Source organism: Strix uralensis, chromosome 21, assembly GCF_047716275.1.
Source record: "Strix uralensis isolate ZFMK-TIS-50842 chromosome 21, bStrUra1, whole genome shotgun sequence".
NCBI classification, from domain to species: Eukaryota; Metazoa; Chordata; class Aves; order Strigiformes; family Strigidae; genus Strix; species Strix uralensis.
The window spans coordinates 507,948-530,883 of NC_133992.1; the positions used below are offsets into that span (position 1 = coordinate 507,948).

Sequence of the window (22,936 nt, forward strand, 5' to 3'; positions counted from 1 at the left end):
GGGTGTGTGTGTGTGTGTCCCAGCCAATACCATGGACATTGCAAAACTGCCAGTTTCTAAGATCTGTAGTGACACTTCAGTTCTCAAAAAATTCAGAGATTAGATGCCAACTGTGGCCCCATCCATCTATTAAATTTTCTTTGAGCAAGCAGGTATGTATTTTTTTCTGAGCTGTGGCTTAAAGCCCAGACTGTGAGAGTTCCAAGTCCTACAGCTGTGCAGCACTCCGTGGCTCTGCCCATACCCATTTCTGTTTATCAGTGAAAGCAGAAGGGAACAGCATAGCTGGGTGCACCTGGTTTGGTTTTTATTTTCATTAGGCAAGGCACTCAATCTCTTGGAGAGAAACCAAGGCAGGTCTTTGTGCAAAAGGACAGAATCACTGGCTGAAGAGATGGCCTTTCTGCAACATTTGACTTAAGCATCCAAAGCATAAACATTATTTATGGATTACAGACCCTGCAATTAAGGCTTTGATTCAAAGAACTACAGAGTACTCGAAAGAAAACTTTCCAACTACACGCAAAGCTTCTGAGCTTGTGTTGTGCCAGGGCTGGCGAGGGAGTGTGTGCACACAGTGGAATTGAGATGGGCTGTGAAGCTCAAGAGACTACTCTGACATTGTTAAGGAAGTAAAAAGAAATAAGCAATTAAAGTGACCTTTGCAAAAGAACAGGAAGAAGCAGATGACCTTTTATCAGATTATTTAGGTTTATACCATTTCACATGTGATATAGGAGTCTGAAACAAGCATTTATTCTCAAAGGTAGAGAGAGATGAAAAATCTGAACTTCAGATTTAAAGGATGAGGACAGTAAAGCCACACTTCGCAAAGATTCAGTTTCCCAGGAAGAATTAGGTAGAAAAGAAATCAGTTGGACCAACAGGCTCAGCTAAAAGACAAGAAGTGTGTTTGGGAAAGTGACAATTTATTCTTCTCTCCTTCCTTTAACTCGTTATGAAATGGATGATTACTCTCAAGCCAACCATAAGGCAAAAAAATTATAACACAAACTCCCACAGTCCCATTTGTAAAGTTGATTACATTAAGACTAGTATAAGACAGAAGGTTTTTGGTGAGCATTTATATGTATTCCACTTTCTAAGAAATCTCTTTGTTTCCTCAGTAGGGCTGCTGTATAGGTGAAACGCCAGACTCTGGAAGTTTTACAGTCCATAGCAAAGTCATTAATTAAGGGTTCAATACTACCTTCAATTGAAGGCACAAGGCCAAAGCAACGCAAGTCAGTAGGGCCTGGGTAGTCTCACTGAATTTTTTTTTTTTTTTTTTTTTTTAATCTCCAGTTTTAAGCCTTCAGCCTTTAGCCAGAGCTCAGCTCTTCAGAAACACAAACCTGGCTCCACATACAAAAACAATGAAGGTGTTTCCTCCCACATTTCAACAGCATTTTCCTTCTTCACAGTTATGTCAAAGAAAACAAAAGTCTTAGGAGCAAATCAGTTGTGCAGAAAAAGGCTACAGCTACTGGATTCCACTGCACACATAAGTGAGAAACTACTCTCCAGGGTTACTGGTGGCATGTGAACTGAAGGAACATCATCATTCTGCACAAACTGGTCACGTCCTGCAAATCCCAGGGTCCCTCTGATGACAGAAAAAGGTGCGTTTAAATAATTTGTAAAATTTCTCCATTTCCATAAGCCATCATTAACACATGGAATGATAAATGTGGTCCCAAGGGTAACTTCTGACTCTGGCAAACAGAATTGATCAGCATAAAACAAATAAAGGTGCATCTTACTTTACAAATCCAAGGTTACAAATACTATAAAATACACATACCCCCCTCAGCCACTGGAAAAGTAACCATTACAGTCAGATTTATTTAATTCCACTTAGCAGCTCTAAATTTAGAGGGGACTGTACCTCACTGTCGCTACCATGCACCTGCATACTTCCCACCACTCCCACTGATGTGAGGGGAAAGGACATTTCAGTAAGAACAACCTCTTTAAGAAATATGAACAAGCACATTTCTGAGAACTTATCTGTGAATACAGGACTGTCCAAGTAGCTATAAAACCAAAAAGAAAAGCATTATAGAAAGCTGATTTCCAAATTTATGGTTTAAAAATCTATTTGCACATACAAAAAATGAAAGATCCCAGGGCTCCCATACAATTCTTAAAAAAACCTGGGTCTGCTTTGTCTTCAAGCAACTGAATAGATTTCACTAATTCTACTGGGACCAGGAACTGTTGTAATACGTTTAGACTGCCTGCTTTTAATACTATCAATGAAAATACTTCTACCCAAAGTAATTTCTCCACAGTCAAAAAAATTATGAACAACATGAACTTTGCTGTACAGTTGTAAGCTTGAGTCAACAAACACCTTACAATGCAGTATGTGGACAGGGAGGGACGGAAGGAGGCTAACTTGGAATTATACCTAATGTGCTCACAAGCTTTCCCAGTGCCCAACCTCAGAAAGCAGCTTTCAGTCAGAATACCTGAGTCTAACTGATGCAAATAATATATAAAATGCACGTGTAGTTTCACTTGTGTTTCACATTATCTCCTGCATTCCTGCAGATAAGTTAAAAAAACTGCAATACCTCTACAAAATTATATACCACTTCTGAGCCAAACCAGCAGCAAATTCTCTTCCATCATTCATTTCAGCCACAGCCTGAACAGATTGTTCAAAGTGCTCTATAAAACTAAGACACTGTACAATAGATGCTTTGCTGCTACCTCCTTCTTCTAATGTGATGCAGCATAGCTCGGTAGTTTGGAATGAGATCAGAGTATCAGTAGCAATACTGACAGCTTTGCTTCTACCTGGGACAACGTTACAGTTCTTTGTTTATTCCACTTACCACCTGAAACACTCTTCTTAAACCTGAAACATGTTCTTACGAAGGAATGGCGCTGTAACCGAGTGTTTCAGTGAATCCAGAATAAACCAGAAGCCTGTAGGTTTATTCCTTCTCTCCAGGGACAATCCTGTGCTGTAAGACAACTTGCTGCACTCCCGATATTTAACGAGCATTTAGTAAGACTGACATAAGTGACTTCTCGTTCACCAGAGCCCTGTGAATGTCATGGTCCACACTACAATTATTCTCTGAACCGCATCATCAATACCAGGAAAAACAGCTTAGTATGGCACAGCTTGTCCATCCCAGAACCAGGGATTAGATTTAAGACTGACATGACTTCTCCAAACCAGAGAAGCTTTCCCAAAGGTTTTGTTTGTTTCTTTTAAGTCAAAAAAGGTGCAATATAGCATCTCTCCTCAAACCCTGAAAAGTAAAGTGACTTGAAGATAAAAATGCCACCATTGGAAGGTCTACTGACACCCAGTCTATGCTGGCACCCAGATAGGGAGTGGATGAGCTTCTGTGTTAAATACGTATTTGTCAAGGTTGATTAAGTCTATGTCATCTGAAAACAGCAGAAACATATATTTGAGTGTTTCCCCAAGGAAGAAGCTCTCCATCTTATCTCGTGGCTCTGGATTGCTGGGATTCTGGACGTTGTTAATGGAAGTATAACCACCTGTAGGAACCTGTGCCAAAAGAAAGGAAGAGATTTTGTACATTTTGATAATCTAAAATCAATTATTTTCACTTCTTAACATCCAGATGCACTTGGAGAAAATAAGTGCTATGAAACAAATCAGCATGTTTTTAATTTCAGACTTGTTTTCATTTACATATAAAACTTTAGTTATGAAAAAACTTTAATTGCATTTTAAAAGAAACTACCCTGATAAAATGAATCAGAATGTCCATTTATGCTTAATTTAAAGAGGTATCACAAAGAACATCCCCTTGAAGTTTCTGGACAGAAGTACAGAAAGTAACTAGTGCAATTTCTACATTAGAGTTGGACAAATTGCCATATGTATTCTCTAAAGAACAGACAATGGATATTTAATGGCCACTGCAATCTAGGCCACACTTTTACAGCATATCAGAGTGGTATCTTCATAAGCACTGTAGTCAGAATGAATATAAAAAACCCTCTATTAAAGCACTAATGCCATTTTGTGGCAAATTTTTTTTTTGGCAACTTCAACCAAAGGGTTCTTTCAATCCAGCCTGGTCCTTCTCAGCTTCTGAATTCTAAAGAAGATCACAGCAGAGATTCTAACAGCTTCCAAGAGGACATAAGGGCACTTTGGTAGTCTGCATGCAGCCTCTGCATTTTACATTTTAAGCAATGTAATACCAGCTCTTTCCCTGAATGTACCAAGTAGTGTATCTCAAACTGTAAGGCACTGCATGAACTGAACTTTTCTGTGTGTTCTTATGAATTTCCCCACATGCATTTGATGACTCTTGAAACACAGTAGGTTTCCAAAGTTCTTGTTAGAGAGCAAGTGAACAAATATAGTGCTGACAGAACAAGGACATTATAAGCTGACCTTACCCGTGTGTATTTATTGAAGTTCTGCAAGATTTCCCAGCCCCAGTCTTGGTATTTCTTATCACCAGTGAATCTGTACATATAAAAAAGGCTTTCCACAGTTTCTGGTCGCAGTAAGTTGTGCCTGTCTGCAGGCTGCAAGAGGAAAAAAGGCAAGAATAATTCAGACAACGAATTTCCTCAAGGACACATGCAGGAAGAAAAAAAATAGCGATTCCCATCTCCACCTACTGCAGAGAGTTTATTATGCACAACTCAGCTTCTAAATACACTACAGGGGTAATTAAAAACAAAGGCTAGAGTACACCTAGAAAGGAAGGCAGCAAAAGAAGCACCTGCTTCACAACAGAGCACATCACCAATATCTGGCTGGGAGTTTCAACAGCAGAACAGAGATACAGAAGAATCATCAAATTACAGTTCAGGCCAACTATCTGTTCACCTTGATTTCCACATCTTTGTGGCCCTTCTGTGCATGAAGATTGAAGTGTACAATCTCTGGACTCAGGCCTGTCTCTACTTGAGCATACATCTGGTAACAGGTTTCTATAAGGGCTTCAGCCAATTTCATATGATCAGCAGTCAATCCGTTGTGAGCTCCCAGTGCCAGAGTACCAGGCAAAAAGCAAACCAAGTGATCCTGCAAGACAAGACAACTCTTACTCTAGAAAAAAATTACACAATAAACAGGTATTTGTGTGAGTGCACATGCCCCTCTCTGTCCCTATGTGTGTATCTCATTTTTTTCCCCTTCTTTCTCTTCTTCAAAACACATTTCAGGTACCAAGAACTTGAGCATAACTTCTTACGTTTGATGTAATGTACCATGAGGCAGGCAACATTATTACAGAGACATCACTAATTTGGAAAATTTACGAGACTCTGTTTTTATGTCAAGTTTCTGAAAAAGAGGTCTGAGGTCAGTGCAAGAGGGAAGAGAGCGTCTTTCGGTTTACCAGAAGTATTCATTTCATACCAGCCTATGAAGTGGGGTGAACAGGATCACCTAAAGGTTTCTCAATAGACACACCTAAAGGGACAACGTAAGAGACAAACTCATCATCTGAATTTCATTTTAAAATTCTGAAATAATCTTAGCATTATTGTAAGAGACACAACATCTGCAGAGATCATTAGATCCACTGACAAGCTTTCAAGCATATTTCTGCCTGAAAGCTTGCCCCTTTCTTGCAACTTTGTTATTTGGGGTAATAAAAAGCTATTACCCCTCACATCTACAGAGCACCAAAGATGCGAGAGCACCATTTTTCTGGAGAGTCTGGGATACACCTGGCTCCCATTCCCACCACTAGCTCTAGACTTACTCTCTTGTTTACAGCCAGCTGAATGCCACAGATACCAGGCACCTTGAACAAAACATCTCTGGCTCGCTGTGTATGTGTGGAAGAGGGGCATCTGAGGATGATCTTATGAAGAGCATTCCTGCTGGCTTTCCCAAGACAAAGCAGCAGCAATGAAAGCACCGCAGGGACACTTCTTCCTTAGCTTTTACTTGCTACAGCAAACAATTTCTTCAAAGGACAACATGAGTGGTATTACTTCAAGAACTGTGCAACATTTGTAAACAATCAAGATTAATTTAGTTAACTTCCCAAGAAAGCTCAGTTGTCAAAGTCAGTTGAAGAACACATCAAAAATCAGATTGTATAAAATGCCCAAAACCCATCTCCAGCAAAATTCAATTTGCAGTACAAGATTGATTGTCCTTCAGGGGCTAATCCACCACTGGTATTGTGAATGTAAGAGTTGCAGATTAAGGTCACATATGGAATTTCAAATGATTCTTACCATTCAGTATGAAAGCTCAGGTCTCATCACCCAAAAGCATAGTAAAAACACTCCGGTGCACAAGCAGCACCTGTATGGACCTTTAAAAGCTTTGTCCAGTCCTAAAGGAAATGGGTGAGGGTGGTGAAGGTCAACACAGACACAGGGGACAAACATCCTCCACTTTTCCAGTTTGCCAGGGTAAGATACCTGTCAAGCCTTTCACTCAATAATTGATTAAATACCCAAACTCTGACTCCCTGGAACAGAAGCAAGTGTACCAATACATGCAAAAACCTAAGCCAAATCTATCTGTCTGAATTCAATTCTGTCATATCTTGGGATGGGGGAGCTCCCTCTACCAATCCAGTCTTGCTCACAGCAGGTTTGAAGAGCCTTTGAGAAATTCAGATGCAGGAAGCACATGCAGAACTGAACATCTACATCAAGAAACCAAACAAGTCAAAGAATTCACTAAAACTCACTTCAGGTATTGAAAAAGTATGCGTAAGGCTACACATACATTAATAACACAGCACTCATCTTTAAAAAAAAAAGCCACACACTCATACAATATCTGCACTTGCATGAAATCTTTAACTGAGATTTTAAAATGCCTTTTAAAGAGTATGGATGCACAAATTAAGAGCAGGGAGGTGAGATCAATCAATTTTCTCTACAGCAAACAGCATACTGTTTTACTCAATAACCCTATATGTAGGAAAAGAAACAAATGTCATGAATGGACAGAACCCTCCAAAATTATCAGATTTTTTTTTTTTGACATAGTAACACAATATTAGATCACCTTGTTTTGAAGGTAAATCTGAGAAGCCAGGTGTGCAAGTGTCTACATATATTTTTGAATTATGGAATATAAATAATATATAAAACAGGCACTGCCTCAACAGTTTCAGACACTGGAATTTTATGACCAAAACAGAAGAAAATTTGACTCCAGCTCCAAAATGTTCCGTCTTACAGGAACATAAATGAATTTACCAGAGTAACTCAAAGAGAAGGCTGCTGGTTTACACAGGTGGCTGATATCGACAAACTAGTTACTCAGTACTGCCATCCCACTGCCTATATATATATATAGTCTTGGTTTTATTGGTGGGTTTTTTTTTTTCCCTTTTTTTTTGGTTGGTTGGGGTGTTTTTCTTTGGAGGGAGGAAGGGGGAAAGACAACACAGAAGCTTTGCATTTGCCTATCCATATGTTGATTTTTCTTTTTTTGGTGGTGGTGCTTTTTCTGTTTTCTTTTGTTGTTTTTTTAAATGCAGTTGTACTTCTTACCATCTTGGCACTGAAATGGCCATGAGCAAGCTCTCCTACAAAAGTAAGCTTCTTGGGCTGTGATCTCTGAAGAAGATGCTTCTTCACTCCTTCTATGGCTCTCATATAGTCCTCCAACAGTCTGTGAATTAAAATCATTCCCAGTTGGCTCACATATGCACAGTTAGAACACATTTAATCATAGCTGATGTTCAGCACAATCCTTTTGGAGACTGTTATTTCAGTCTAAAGAACAATATTTAACCAAATTTAATGAAGAACAATACTAACCAAAATTTAACCAAAACTGACAAAAAACCTCAACTGGACATTAAGTAGTTATTACTACCAAGTAGTAATATTGGGTTTACTTTTCAAGTAATTTAAGTATTAAATTCAAGTAATTTAAGTATTAAATAAAACATACTCCCCACTCTGTTTCTAGGCAGTAACCAGATTTTATCTCAGGAATCCTTAGAATTACAGTAACTGAAATCACAGGCGGGTAAGAACCTCTTGGAGGTCTCTACTTCAACCCTCTGCTCTGAAGCAGATTCAATTAGATCAGGTTGCCTGAGGGCATAACCAAGCAATTTTTTTTTTAGTATCTCCATCCAAAAATGTAGTAGTATGACCTTAAATGAAGTATCACCCTCAGAGACCTTGAGCAGTCTTTTCCAATGTTTGACCACTCTCACTGTGAAGCATTGTTTCACAGTATTTAACTGGAATTTCCCTTGTTTCAAACTACTTTTATGTGGAAAAAAGCTGAATAATTTCATTTGAGGTTCACTAAATGCCATCGTTCGTGGTCCCAAAGACCACAGTCTCCATTTACAGTGAGGTGTGGCTTGGAAAAAGCAGTGATGCAAGCTTTCTTTGCAGACATGCACCCATTCTGATATAAAGAAATGCCTCAGAGAGGCATTAAACCCCTCGACATGAACAAGTCCAACATAATTAGCTCATAAGCAGACAAAAAAGTGCTTGGATTTTTTGTCTTGTTTTGGAGGAAACCTTCTTTTCCAACATCTCTAATTCCTCTGCTCCTTGCAAACATTCTCTTACACTTATCCAGCACAGATAAGAGAAACGTAAGAGACCTAAAGCAAAATTTTACACAAACATCAAACTTCAGTCTCCTTTCTAAGAAAAATTACTCCTTATGGATTAAATCTCCCACCTCAACCATCTTGTAGGATTCACCTTTCCCTCACAAACCCAGAGAAAGCACAGACATTGCTGGTGAAATGAAGTATCATCGGTATTTCAGAAGTGTCTAATTATGCTCCGTATCTACTGCAAAGACTTAATTCTCTTTTCCTGTCTGCAACACTCCTCACATCTGATGTGCTGAGGATGAAAAGCTTTCTGAGGAGGAGAGGTTTTGAGACTAAGCCTAACTTTCATGCTGTTTTTACATCAAAGTTAGCGCAGGTCCCTCTTGCTTGCTTAGCTTGCTTTTAAAAACAGTGATATTTTCAGTCAACTGTTGGGCACGTACATTATTTTTCTTTAAGCAGCAAACTACAACAGGAAGTTTTACAGTTCACATAATTCTCACACAGATATGAGAAATGGAAAGAACTTACTCATTTTCTTTTTTTCCACCCTGAATCCATTGCTTCAGCAAATACTCATAGTAGCTGTCAGCTCTGGCTCCCAGAGTATAGACACCCAGGTGAGTGAACTGCCCACTATTGGTGTTTATGAACATAGGCACTAGTCCATCATTTTTCCCTGAGAGGGTATGAACATGCTTCATCACCTCATCTACAGCTTTCTGAATGAAAGAAAATAGCAAACATAAATTACAGGTATAAATGATGCACAAAACTGTGGCTAGTAACTTCAGGCTGATAACAAATCTTTAATTATTCTTCCTCAAATTAGCATCAGGGACATCAAGTTCAGCTCGTGTAATATACTAAATACAGGATTTCAAACTTTCTGACTCTCAAAACATGATGTACTAGGTACATTTAAGTACTGTGACATAACTGTAACTATTTCCTTTCCTTCAAATAAGCCCACTCGAAAGCCAGTATGGCACTGGACTATGATCTGACTTACTTGTATCTGCAAGAAGTCCAGCTAAAATAACATTTACATGGATCATGCAATAGCTTAAACTTCTTTATATAACTGCACAAAACTTGAGCTGTGTGTAATACAGTCTAAAACAACAAAACACCACCACCAAACAAAAAGACTGGAAAATATTCTCCTCTAATTATTTTTATTTCAACTAACTTTTCCTTATACTGTGACCTCCTGTCAGAGCCTTATCTAGTGAATCACATTTTAGTTCCTTGTACAGCAGCATTTAGGTAATGTCATCAAGAAACCTCACATAGAATTCTAACAACATTAAGCAAGGCACAGTTCCACAGTCCCCTGTTTAGCTTAGTATTTTTTCAAAATCTGACAACCGAATGTCAAACAAAAAAATGACAAAAACTTGGAGGGGGGCAGTGGAGGGATGGTGGTGTTTGGGTTTTGTTGTGGTTTGGTTTTGCTGTTGGTTTTTTGTTTTGTTTTTTTAAATCAAAAGCTGTTTCTGAGAAAAATATTTATTGACTTTTTGGTACTTAAGAAAATAATTGGAATTACTTTGTTTCTTTTTCTTCCCTCATCTAGAGTTTCAGAACTCATTTAGCGTCACTTAGAGACTACAGAGACCACATACATTGACAAAGAGTCAGTGGTGGAGCTGCAGAGAGGTGGAAAAAGAGAAAAACACTGACTGATTCTTCCATACCTGGAATTTCTCATCTCCAGTGAGACGAGAGAGCTCCCTAAACTCGAGCTGAATACTGGTCACCTCTGCCACAGTGCTGTCAGATGTCCAACGAGGTGGATGTGCAGTGCCACGGCCAATGTTGACATCAGAATATGGTATCTTGGAGGGGGTCTTGAATGCTGGCATAAGCCTGTTCCCAATGTCTTTCTAAAGAAAACCCAAGAGCACAGGACAAAACAACAAGACGACAAAAAATAAATATATACACACATACCCGTTTAGACTTTCTTTCAACAAGCAGAGAGAAAAAGAGAGAATAGCAGCTTGGGTTTAGATGGTGCAAGAAAGCCAAGAATTAAAAAGGGTCATGGATTTATTCATAGTAATGACTATGTAATTACTACATTTAGTAATTACTAAATTACTAAAGTAAGAGTAAAGAGTTTCTACCTTGTTCCTAGTATTGCAAGCCTCATTGGAGTCTGCAACCTCTATGCAATGTGATGCAATTCTGAAGTCATTGCCTGCATCTAGCTAATCTAAAGAGCTGGCTGATGCTGTTAAAACACACAGAAAGGGCGACAAATGACAACTATTACTCTTCGCTAACCATTTATTTCTTCTTTTGTTTCATGAACTTTATTACGGTCAGCTCTTAATCAACAGAAAAACAGGCATATAAGAATACCTGACAAAACACAGCAAGGTTCTGAGGTTATCCAGAAAGCAAAAAGTGCAGGCTTAAAAGATTAAAGGTAAATCCCTTTCCCACCACTTTACATTGCAACTTAAAAAACCAGCAACATTTAACTTTCTGATGCATCTTCCCTTGACTACATCCAATACAGAATACATAATCTAGTTTCATTTCTAAGACTAGTCACTCACAGCTTTTTCCAAGAAGAGGCTATCTCCAGAGAGATGGTAGGTGCTCAGCAAGCCCCCCAGGATACGAATAGTGCTCTCAAAGAGGTTCACATCCACATTTTTATCAAATACTAAATCGTTTGCTACCCATTTTCTTGCTTCTTCAAACTCTGCAAAGTATAAAAGGTAGTCCAGTTATGAACTTCTGGCATGTTCCAAACAGACTAGAGACATTAGCACTCCATATATCCATGACAGTTACTTATATCTGTCTAAAGGGATCATAATTTTAGATGGAAAACTAAAATAAAGAGCACATGGTAGGAGAAGTTTGACTATCATTGGCTTATTATGTTAAATTCAGCATACACCACAGATGCATACAGACAAAAACACCCAGCAAAATAAAAAGTTTCTAATAGTCTAAAAAAAGAATTGAGGAATTCTTTATTAAAATCATCCAGAAATTGAGATCTTTTAAGCCCATCCATTTGACTTCTCAGGCAATTAGTTACACTTCCACAAGAGCTTTCTGAACTTTACCATGAAACCTATTTAAACCAAAGCTGTTATCTACCAAGATACCTACCAAGATAACAGATAACATTTTCAGTTAACAGCCATTAACACCTCTAGTCTAGCAATGTCCTGGGGAGCCTGCCTCCTACTTCAGCACTTAACCCTAAAATCCCAACAGTCTGCAATTTTTTGTCCAGAAACAAAAATGGTTGTTTATCACTCTAGTACTTCAAAAAGGAATGTAAAAAAACTCATTTTAGATTCAAAAGTCAGCTTACCAGCAGTATCACTCAATGACTGCTTTTGCACAGGGTCTAACTCCATGGTGCATGTGAGTTAGCTCATGCTTTAACTACAAAGGCTAAACTAATCTTGAATTATCACACCTTCCAGAAACTCCTGCTCGAGAGTAGCGCAGAACAATCAGTTTCCCAGAAATGGAAGGTATTCCAGAGAAGATTAACTCTAAAACAAAAGGATGCCTCTATGTCCTCATGAGAAAAAAATGTCTCGGATAGCGGGTAAGTACTGGATGTTGGGTAGACTGAGAACCACAGAAAAATCTCTACTGTCAGATGTTAGCACTATCCAGCAGTACAACAGAAAAGGTAAGGTCCTCTTTCACAGAAGCATTAGCATTGATCAGCTTGCAAGAAAGACTGGCAACCTCCAACAGAGCTTTAATTTAGATAGCATTTGTTATTCAGAAAAAAAAACACAGGAGCTTTCTAAGGCAATCAGCAAAAGAAGTGCTATAAAATATGAAGAAGCCTTCACCAAGAACCCATTTCCAACACATCTAAATTACTAATAACTTATTTTAAAAGCTCTATGCAGTTCACAATTAATTTTTTATTAAAAAAAAGCAGCACACTGTCAGCTTTCTGAAAGATACACTACTCAGGCCTAGAGCTGCAGACATGATGTAGAGTTTTCATTTGATTTAATATTTTACACAACCTTCAAAGGTAAAAGAGACAGAATCATAAGAGACTTTGACTGTTTATTGTCCCCTTACTAGCACCTCTGTTCTTCCTATCCTGACACAAAAAAAAAATGCATGATGGATAGAAGTCTACAAAGGTGGCTATCGACCAAGGTTAAATAGATACAGTTCCAGAAATTTTTAAATACCACTAAGAAAAACACTGCACCACAAAAAAACCCAAAACAACAAAAAAAACCCCCTAAGTACTGATTAAGCAAGTTTTTTGCAACAGAATTGCACAATTTTTGGCTTAGTTTTTAAACTCTGTTTGAAAGTTTTCTAACATAGTCACTTCAAGAATAACTGAAAAAATACAGATATCAGAGCAGTTCAGGAAGGAGGTATTGAACACTCCTCCATCTATTGATTCCTTACAGAAACAACTTTCTTAAATCCAGGTATGAAATACTGATACTAGGTGTAATAAAACACAACCAAGCTTACAGGCTAACTATCTAAGACTGATAGGCAGAAAGCCTACAGTGGCTGTATAATGGTACAAACATAGCACTAGAGTTTCAGTACAGAAACAAAAATCAGAAAGCTTAGTAATACCTTCCTCAGTTTCTAGCAGACATATCCTTTGTTATATGTAACAGTGGAGTATTTTTTTTGTGGCTCAAAATTCTATTCCAAGAAAAATGGTGTCATTTAACATAATTGGGGTTTTTTTGTTTTTGTTTTTTTGTTTTTTTTTGTTTTTTTATACATACTGTTTTATATATATATATGTATTTACCCTCACAGGTAAACAAAAGTTATTGGCCACGCATAGTAAATGTTCCCTCCAAAGAACTCTGAATGTGTACTGCCTGAATAGAAAATAAGGAATTATTTTAGAGGGGAAAAAATGGAGGAGGAAAAAAAATTACCTTCTTTTAAGCCTAAAATCCACATGGTATCCAAGGCGTCAATTAAGGTAAGCCCAAGTCCAAACCACTCACTGTAGGACTTGGACAAGGGCTTCAGCTCATCATGGCCCCAGGCAAAATCCTTGTACCCTTTCCAGGCATGGCGGAATGCTTCTATCACAGCCACCTGACGCTCGGTGATGGGCACTGCAAAAGGAAACAGCACCTTGCTCAAGACTTCTGCAGGGGAGTTATGCAGCTATATCAAACACCATTTTGCTGCATTCTACACAAAATAAACTTTCTTCTGAACTAGACAATCAGTGTAACGGAAAAACCATCCTTAGATTATTCTTTTCAGTACAGCCTTTCCTCTGTGGAATAACCAGTCAGTGTTTCTGGTCAGCAATTCAGCCAGATGGAAACAGAGATCTCTCCCTGGCAAAAAAAAAAAAGTCACTTTGGCAAATAAAACATTAAAATAATCCCATGCACAACTGTTACATGAGTATCACTAAAGCTCAGAGACCTGAAAGTCAGGAAACAGCAGAATTAAGATTGCTTATATCAACTGGAATTCAGCTGCTGAATACATATGCTTAACAATTCAATCCTCAGCTAACTTACCACATACCATTTTTTGCCCCCTGTCTTATTCATTGCTGTCTGCTAAATTTAAAATCAGTTATACAAAATAATTTCTCTTGAACTTTTCATTTAATACAAAAAAGGAAGAAAATTTACATTTTTCCATCCTGGGCAAAGCCATACCTTTTTCCACAGTTCTACTGAAATTTTTGCTCTCAATTGGCCATAAAATTGAGTTTATGTTACACATCCAACATGAAAAATTTCAAGCCCATTAGCTGAAATTTTTCAAAATTATAAACAAAGATTTCTAGAGTGTGAAACACCAAGCAGCATAAGTAACCCATATATATTAAGTCAGAACAAGCCAAACACACCACATTGTAATATGCCATTTTTATCATATCAGAACTTCCTCATACGAGCCCTGAAAGCAGAACAACAAGTTCTTTACTCCACAAGGACAGCAACTGCAAAAACAACTTCTCCAACTTTCTGGTGAGACTTAAAAATAGTTCAGTTTAATTCAGGGAGGAAGTCACCTTCCCTGTATTTGCAGAACAAAAGGAAAACCACAGCTGAAAAAGGAAACTGTCCCTTCCAAGCCCTATCTCTTTAGACTATCCCTTCCTGGAGAAAGGACAGGAATGTCTGCTTTCTCCCAGAGGCTCTATTTCAAAAATTTGTCACTAAAATTTATTTTCAAATTCTGAAGGCTAATAAGCGTGAAGGCTGTCATGGTGGAATAAGGACACTGAAAGGCTTGGATGTCCTAGGTAAATAATCTTTCCTACACTTTTTGTTTTCATTAATTAAAATAGATAAATAAATAAAATAGATGTGTGGGGAGGAATTGCACAACTTCAGCCATAAAAGTGAACAGAAATAAAGGTATAATTAACTGTACTATTTACCTGGTTCCTTCTGGTCTTCAACTTCCACAGATGAAGGTTTTTCTGGTTCCTTTATTTTACTAGACGGAGGTTCAGTGCTTTGGTCAGGTTCTATCACTGCTCCTCTCCAGCTTCAAATACAAGGGATTGTAATTAAGATTTAATTTGATCACAGAAAGTCATGCAAATGAATGAGATATCTCTGCATTTCCTTTTTCTCACAATACTTTGATAAAAACAGGAGTTGGATTTTCTATCAAGGATCAAAACAACTATGTTGTCCACTAGATAATTTTTCTGTTCAAAGAAAGTAATTTGCACCAGAGAAATTTTACTGGATTAAGAAACATGTCTTACAGGCTCTTGGAATTTCATTAAATACCTTGGCACTGTAATTTAATAAAGAACTTCTAAAAATAATTAAAACACCTGAGAATGCTGCATTAGAAGTATTTTGTTATCTACCAGTTCTGAAATGATCACAGGAGCTACTAACACTAAATAGTACCACACAAATGATGATCATCAAAAAATCATGAATAAGCATAAAGGAGTAGCCACTTAAAGTCACTTAAGGCTTTACTAGCACGGGACTCACGGGACTTCCCTACCACCACAGATGCATAAATCAGTTTTTACTGGTTTTTATTAAGAATCTCCTGAAGTCTCTCAGAACAGACATCAAGTCAAGACAAGTTCATATCAAGATCAAACAACCTCGACCATGCTGTTTAATGTACATATTGCCTCTGAGTTCATCCTATGCCTCCTAAGGGAACCAGACTTACAGGACCTTTAAAGTTTTTATTGTTTACAGTCAGTATATCTTATGACTGACATAAATCCCATCATTTCCTTTCTTACGTTCATTCTTTAAATTTGTAACTAGTCTTCACTATACTTTCACTGCTCTCCTAAGTTTTCCTGTTACCACCCGTTCAACTCTCTGAGTTATAGCAGAAGGCACAGCACAAAACACTTCAAGTCATTCTGAGAGATTTCAGGTAGCACCGACAGCCAAAATGCCGATGCAGGCACAGTTCTGATGCTATGATCAGCTCAGCTGTGCCAGTGCTGAAAAGGACACAAACATATTAAAAAAAAAAGCCTAGTGTTCCAAATCTTAAGAACCTCTGCTGAACTTGTGGCAGTTGTTTCTATATCCAAGTTACACCCCTCCAGTTATTCCTAAATCAAACAATTTCGATCAATAATATCTTAGGGAACAACTTAATATAATCATAGCAGCATAGACCCACTGTAAAAGATACTACTGTATCTGCATAAGGGGTCTTTGAACGGTATGATTAACCTTTTGTAAGAAAGGAGTAAGCACATCTTGTACAGTTACATGCACACAACTACATACGCGTCTACGGCTTCTGCCAGCCCAACCTGGGCTTACCGTGCTTAGTGGCATCATACCCGTAACCAACACTGACACTGACATATCTTCCAAGTCTGGCCCAGGACATAGACACTTGTGACGGTATTATTGTACTGATACATCAATATTTACTACAAAACAAACCGTGGAAACCTACAGAATTTTGCTGAGCATTAAGAGTGTCTAAGTGCATTAGAAATACAGACAGCCTTGGCTCCAAATCCTCTGCAGTTCTATGATGCAAACAGTAAAAACAGAAAAGCTGCACATTCATTGAAATTAAACAAATCAGCCTAGCAATATCAACACCTGTCAGGCCAGACCGTAACTTGCTGGAAACGTCTCTACCTGATAATGGATTTCTCCGTTTTCTCTTCTTTATCAGCCTGGACTGGGTCTTCTACAACCTTGCTGGTATCATGTCGGGTCTTCAGCCTCACATCCCTCCACGGTGGCTTGTTCTGAAGATTGGAAGGACCACGCCGAACATGAGGTGGTTTTGGTGGCTTCTGAGAAAATAAAGGAAAAACAAAAAAAGTGCTTGGTATGTTGCACAGTTGGTAAAATTTCAAACCGTAAATCAACAGCATTCCAGTGTTAAACATAACTTCAGATAAATCTTAGTTTGATATCGTATCAGCATACAAGTTCTGCCCTGAATGGAAGGTATGCTAAAGACCTTAGTTTTTTGTTTGTTTTAAACTTCTGGTAAAATTATGCAGTTCTCAAGTTCACACTGAGAAATTACTTTTAAACTGCCTCTACTGCTACCAGTGTTTAATTTAACACAAGGCACTGCCAAAGGATTGTAAAGATATTTGATTCCATTTTACTAGGCACAGTAAATTTTTTATCAGAATTAGCAAAAAGCATCGGGAAAAAAAAAGCTTACACAATGCTATTGTTAGGTAATACCAAGAATTACTACACAAGTAATATGTGTACATTTGTGCGGAGTGAAGTAAAGATTTAATACAAAAATTCGTATTAACTGGAAATCCCAAAATTCATGAGGTAAATACATGAAGAGCAACACAGTAACCAGTATTCCTCTACACCACTAATTCACACAGCCAGTTCATGTTTCTTTCCCATCACATCCCCCACAAATGTAACCCTTCAAAACCTACTAACATCTGTTCTGTTTGCTGCTATATTTCAAGCTTCCAGAAAAGCTATTTCAGTTCAGTGTGACACTGACAGTATCCCACGACTCATATTCAGCCACGACTCTATTTAGGCTCCTCACAACAGCAAGACTGATGTCCAGAGCACTCCCAGTCCAAACAAATTAATTGTAGCAAGAAAGTGAAGCCTCAAGTAAGAGGTCACTGTGACTTAAAGTCCTGGCACTCCTAGGTATATCAGTGATTAGGAAACAGTATACTGAACACTTACTTATAAAAAGTAGAGCCAAGAAATACTATACCAAAGCCCTTCCTGAGAAGAGAGCATTCCACTCAGAGCAGACTTTTATTGCAAGTTATAACTCCTTTCTCAACAACTGCTGAAACCAAGCACTATTTGCAGCTTTCACAAACTCTTTGGTAGCTTTATAAAACTCATTTCTTCTCATAGTACCTGTGGTGAAAGCTCTGGGTAGTCTCCAAGGTTGGCATCTGCTTTCTGGGGTGCTGGTAGAACGGCTGGATTTGCCAGCTTTAATCCAGGAATTTCTGGTTCTGTTCTCTGATCATCCAATGATTTGTTTGTTAGACCTAGACACACAAAACTGCTCAGCACAAGGAATCAACAGTTTAGGCTCCAGCTAGAAATTTAGAACAGTTTGCTGTATTCACATACTAGATGCGCCTCCAAAAAGTGTTTCCATTCACAAAACATTGATAAACACACACAGTGTCTTCTGGTATTAACACTCTCCCCAATATACAAGGAGGTTGCTGAAATGCACATGCTTCTTTTTAATTGCTATTATTTTAGCTTCTCAATACAGGCTGTAAGATAATATCAAAGGCAAATGTGCCTTCATATTGTAGAAAAGCTTGGAATTTCTAATCTGATGGACAATCAAAACGAGGAGAGCATTATCTTATTCTACTGTTTAGGTTTGGGTTACCACTATCTACACACAAACATAATAAAAAAACCACTCACAGCCTCCAAATCTTAATCAACTAAACCAAAACACTGCTCTAATCAAAATAAATAATAAAAAGGGGTATGAAAAATATTTCTGATTAAGCAGAAACAAGTCATTGAAACGTCACATAAAAATCATCTCACAGGTGTGCATTAATGGATACACCCCGTCATTGTCAATAAAAATTAAAACTAGTTATAAGAACTACAATTAATTAAATGTAACACCACATTCCGGTAATTCTCAGCTATACAGAACACATACTTTTCCAGGGTTCCCCCATGCTTGTGTATGAAATGACTCCACAGACTGCCAAGAAGGCAAACAGGAAGAGAATTATGCTCCGCTGTAGTCGAGACAGCTGCTTCCATTTCTTTAGGAGAGAAAATAAGTAAAAGGAAGAATATTTAGCATGACATTGAGATCCAACTCAGTCAAAAATAAACTCTTATCGGTCAGAGCAAGAAACACAAAACTGAGTAGGTTTAATTTTACCCTCTGTTTCCAACTGCAGACATCCATTGCTTATCTTCTTTGATGATAGAGAAAACAGAAATACAGCATGCTAGCAAGCTCAGAGAAACATCAGAGCCATTTTCTGCAAGAACCTCAGAGACTACCAAGTGCCGAGGTTCCCAGAGAGCATCAGCTACAGCACGCTGACTTTCATCACAACCTTTGCTGGCTGACCTGCGCATCTGCCCAGATGTCAAATGGGAAATAAGCCAAAAGCCTCTTTCCTCCCTTCTGGCTGGGGAGGTGCTGCAGAACACACATGCAAAATATGGAACAGATGAAAGCGATAAGAAAATTAAAAATGTTACTGCAGCAAAGAAGGCTCAAAATAAGCACCAGTCACTGGACAAGAAAATCCAGGCGTCCTGCCTCTGACAAACATATGTGTAACCGTCACACAGAACAGGTGCTGCCACCACAAATAAAGTCACCAACCCGCAACAATATGAAAATGAAGTAGACCAAGAGAACAATGAACAAGACAAACCCACAACGTTTCCAAGTTTAGTCCTGGGCAAAAATGTGTTTTTAAAACTGAAGTATATACAACAAAATCACTAAAAGTCAGACAGCAAATGCTAGATTAGCTAGATTAGCCTGAGAGGGAAGTTTCCTCCATTTAGAGAGAGAGCAGTTGGAGTTAAACATTAACTGCTAAATTACCATTTTGTTCGTTTTCTAACAGTCCTATCAAAATTCACCATTTTGCTTCTGATGGCAAGTTTCAGCACACAGAGAGGGCTCTTTGGTGCCAACGCTACACTCGGGAACACCTGCAGTTTCCTACAAACCACTCTACACCCCCCAGCACTTCCCACAGTTATCATCCAGAGGCTGCAAATGTTTCAGCAAAGAACCGTGCTCACAGTGCCGAGCCCCACAGCACACATTTCCTGTTTTCCTCCCACAGCGCTGACAGCACGGTAATCCTGCACACCCTTCCCTACGCACACCACAAGATGCAGATCCCACTCCTTCACCTTCGGCTCTACCAGCACAGCAAACCATCTCCCAACTGCAGAAGGATGCTTGAAACCCAGCGGCCCTGTGTTTCCCAAGGGTAGGATGGGAAGAGGCATTGACTGTGGTGTCTTGGGATGGGTAGGAATAAGGCACAAGAATTCATGAGGGCATTCACCACCATCTTACTTTTTTTTCCTGACAAACAATAAGGATAAAAGGAAGGATGGAACCTCTTGTGTCCTATTCCCACATTACCCTAGCTGTTAATAGAGAGAAGCTGCCATACTGTGTCCCTAAACAAGTTCTCCAGACACTTCACCCGACCACCTGTAAACCTCTATAGGTGGCTATCTGCAACAACCTTGTCCCTTTGACTCACACTTTCCCACCCTGCCTCTCCAGCCCAAGACTCCCACCTGCTGTAAGCTGCCTGCCCTCTCCCTATCCCCCAACTTCCACACAGCTTTGTTCACAAAAATTAAGATATGACTTAGAGCACCCTCAACCAGCCTGCACTCCGCAAAGCCCCACCAGTGGAGAGCTGCCACCCGAACACTCCTGAGAACAGACACCAGCCCGGGGCCACCCCTTCCCAAAGCCCAGGGTATCCCCATCGTCAAGTGCCCACAGCTCAGAATGCGGGGTCCCAAGCCAGGACCCTCAATACACAGTCCAGCTGCACCCAAGCCCAGAGACACCCCTCACCGCTCACTCCCTACAGACCGTCCCCCCCAGCCCAGCAGTGCTCCCTCACTGCCAGGTGCCCTCTGCACCCAGCTCGCCACTGCCGTACAGCTCCCCACCCGCTCCAGGCCGGGTCCTCCCCTCACGGCCCGGAGCCCCCCGCGGCCCGGGTCCCCTCACGGCCCGGAGCCCGCCCTCACCCGCCACCAGGAGCGCCGCCTCCAGGCCTTGCTGTTATTGTAGCCGCCGGCCCCCACCGCCTCCTCCGGGCTGAGGGTGACGGAGATGAAGTCCCGTCGCGGCGGCGAGGCGGCGGCGGCGGCAGCCGAGTACATGGCGGCGCCTCAGGAGCCGCAGCCCGCTCGCCCACCATCCCCCTCGCCGGCCGCCATGATCCCGCACCTCCCACCACACATCGGGACGGAGCGTCCGCTTCCGGGTGCCGCTCTAGTCCGAGAGAACTTCCGGGACTCTATGGCGCCCCTAGCAACAGCCGCGCCGCGCCCTAGCAACGGCGGCCGCAGGGCGCGCCGGACCCGCCACGGGCAGCCAGGGCCGGCACGGCACAGAATCCCAGAATCACCTCGGTGGGAAAGGACCTTGAAGATCATCTAGTCCAACCGTTAACCCAGCACTGACAGATCCCAACTACACCAGATCCCTCAGCGCTGGGTCAAACCGACTCTTCAACCCCTCCAGGGATGGGGACTCCCCCGCTGCCCTGGGCAGCCCATTCCAACGCCCAACAATCCCTTCTGCAAAGAAATCCTTCCTAAGAGCCAGTCTGACCCTGCCCTGGCGCAGCTTGAGGCCATTCCCTCTTGTCCTGGCGCTGGTTCCTTGGCTCAAGAGACTCATCCCCCCTCTCTGCACCCTCCTTTCAGGGAGTTGGAGAGGGCCATGAGGTCTCCCCTCAGCCTCCTCTTCTCCACACTAAACCCCCCCAGTTCCCTCAGCCGCTCCCCATCAGACCTGTGCTCCAGACCCTGCACCAGCTCCGTTGCCCTTCTCTGGACACGCTCGAGTCATTCAATGGCCTTTTTGGAGTGAGGGGCCCAAAACTGAACCCACTCATCGAGGGGCGGCCTCACCAGTGCCGAGCACAGGGGTGAGATCCCTTCCCTGTCCCTGCTGGCCATGCTAGTGCTGATACAAGCCAGGATGCCATTGGCCTTCTTGGCCACCTGGGCACACTGCTAGCTCCTGTTCAGCCGGCTGGCAATGAGCACGAACGGTGCCCCTCGACGCGGCCAGAGCGTGGGGGTCTGTCCTCCTCACGGGGGGCAGGGTGGCGGCAGCCGCGGCCCTCACTGCCTTACGCAGCGCTGGAGCCGCGGGGGCCCTGCACCGCCCACCCGCGACAAGCACCAAGGGTGCCACGAGAGGACGCAGCTCTTGGCGTTGGGTTTTCCGAGTCCAATCAATGCCACCGGTCATCCTGGTGCCGGCACCTGTTTCGGGCAGGTGGTGGTTGCCTCTTCCCCCTCGCTATACCTACTCTCTCAACGGAGCTGGGCCAGGAGTTCAGCTGCCTGGGCAGGAAATGAGACATAAGGAGAGGCTTTTCCTGTGTTGTGAAATTATAATATAGAGACCAGTCACAGAAATAGGGGCATGAAAGAAACATAAATGGAAATGTGCATGTAGGAGGTCATCAGGAAAAACAACTCAATGAACAGAACGGCCGGCACACTCCCATCAGTCGAGCTCAGGAGGGTGCAGCTCCCATCCAGCTTGGAGAACCACACTGGGGTAAGGCCACGGCACCAGCCACGCAGCAGAAGACACTGTGCCCTAACAAGAGGATGCACCACAGACACCAATGCTCCTCCTGCCAGTCCACCAGGAAGGTGAGCACAGCAAAGGAAAAGCCCAAACACCTGTTGACTCCCAGAGGCCTGAGAAAGCTGTCTAATGTTGTTATTGCCTGCCAGGGAGAACCCCAGAGACAGCTATTTGTCAGCTGGCATCCCTTGTCCTTTGCATCACACGCACACAGTCCTGGGCAGACAACACAGGAACACCATCCCGAGAGGAGACAACTGAAATCTGTGAGAGGATGTGTGAGAGTAGGTGAAAAGCAACTTAAGCAGTTGTGTAAACCCTTCCGTAAGATCTGGGACTGAATTTTGGTACTCGGCAGGATCCACTTGTCCCACACAACTCCTTCCCTCACCTGCTTCTCCACAGATGCGAGCCCTTCATCACTCCTTGTGCAAACAGTTATCTGCATCTTCACTGCAGAGGAGGAGGGACATCAGTGGGGTCAGAGGAATAGGAAAGAGCGCTGTTTAGTAAGGTACACATTCAGAGCCACAACATAACTGGCTTTGTAATAACCATTACTCCTAGACCAGGTTTAGTTCAAAAGG

At 41.1% G+C, this 22,936-nt stretch overlaps 2 protein-coding genes across 2 annotated transcripts in view; one reads left to right on the plus strand and one right to left on the minus strand.

Annotated features, from left to right (window-relative positions):
• Positions 1 to 10,230, plus strand: part of DPP7 (dipeptidyl peptidase 7) — a 35,563-nt gene extending 25,333 nt beyond the window's left edge. Inside the window, exon 13 of the mRNA XM_074891471.1 lies at positions 10,105 to 10,230. Coding sequence (XP_074747572.1) covers positions 10,105 to 10,123 — 19 coding nt within the window. The 3' untranslated portion in view covers positions 10,124 to 10,230. The remainder of the gene's footprint in view (positions 1 to 10,104) is intronic.
• Positions 909 to 20,978, minus strand: MAN1B1 (mannosidase alpha class 1B member 1). The gene is given in 14 exon segments (XM_074891469.1): positions 909 to 3,535; positions 4,402 to 4,533; positions 4,841 to 5,038; positions 7,486 to 7,606; positions 9,057 to 9,247; positions 10,226 to 10,414; positions 11,096 to 11,244; positions 13,454 to 13,639; positions 14,935 to 15,044; positions 16,649 to 16,809; positions 17,882 to 18,018; positions 18,666 to 18,774; positions 20,765 to 20,869; positions 20,872 to 20,978. Coding segments are annotated over 14 exon segments (2,058 nt in total). The 5' UTR covers positions 20,938 to 20,978; the 3' UTR covers positions 909 to 3,331.
• Between the last annotated feature and the right edge of the window lie 1,958 nt (positions 20,979 to 22,936).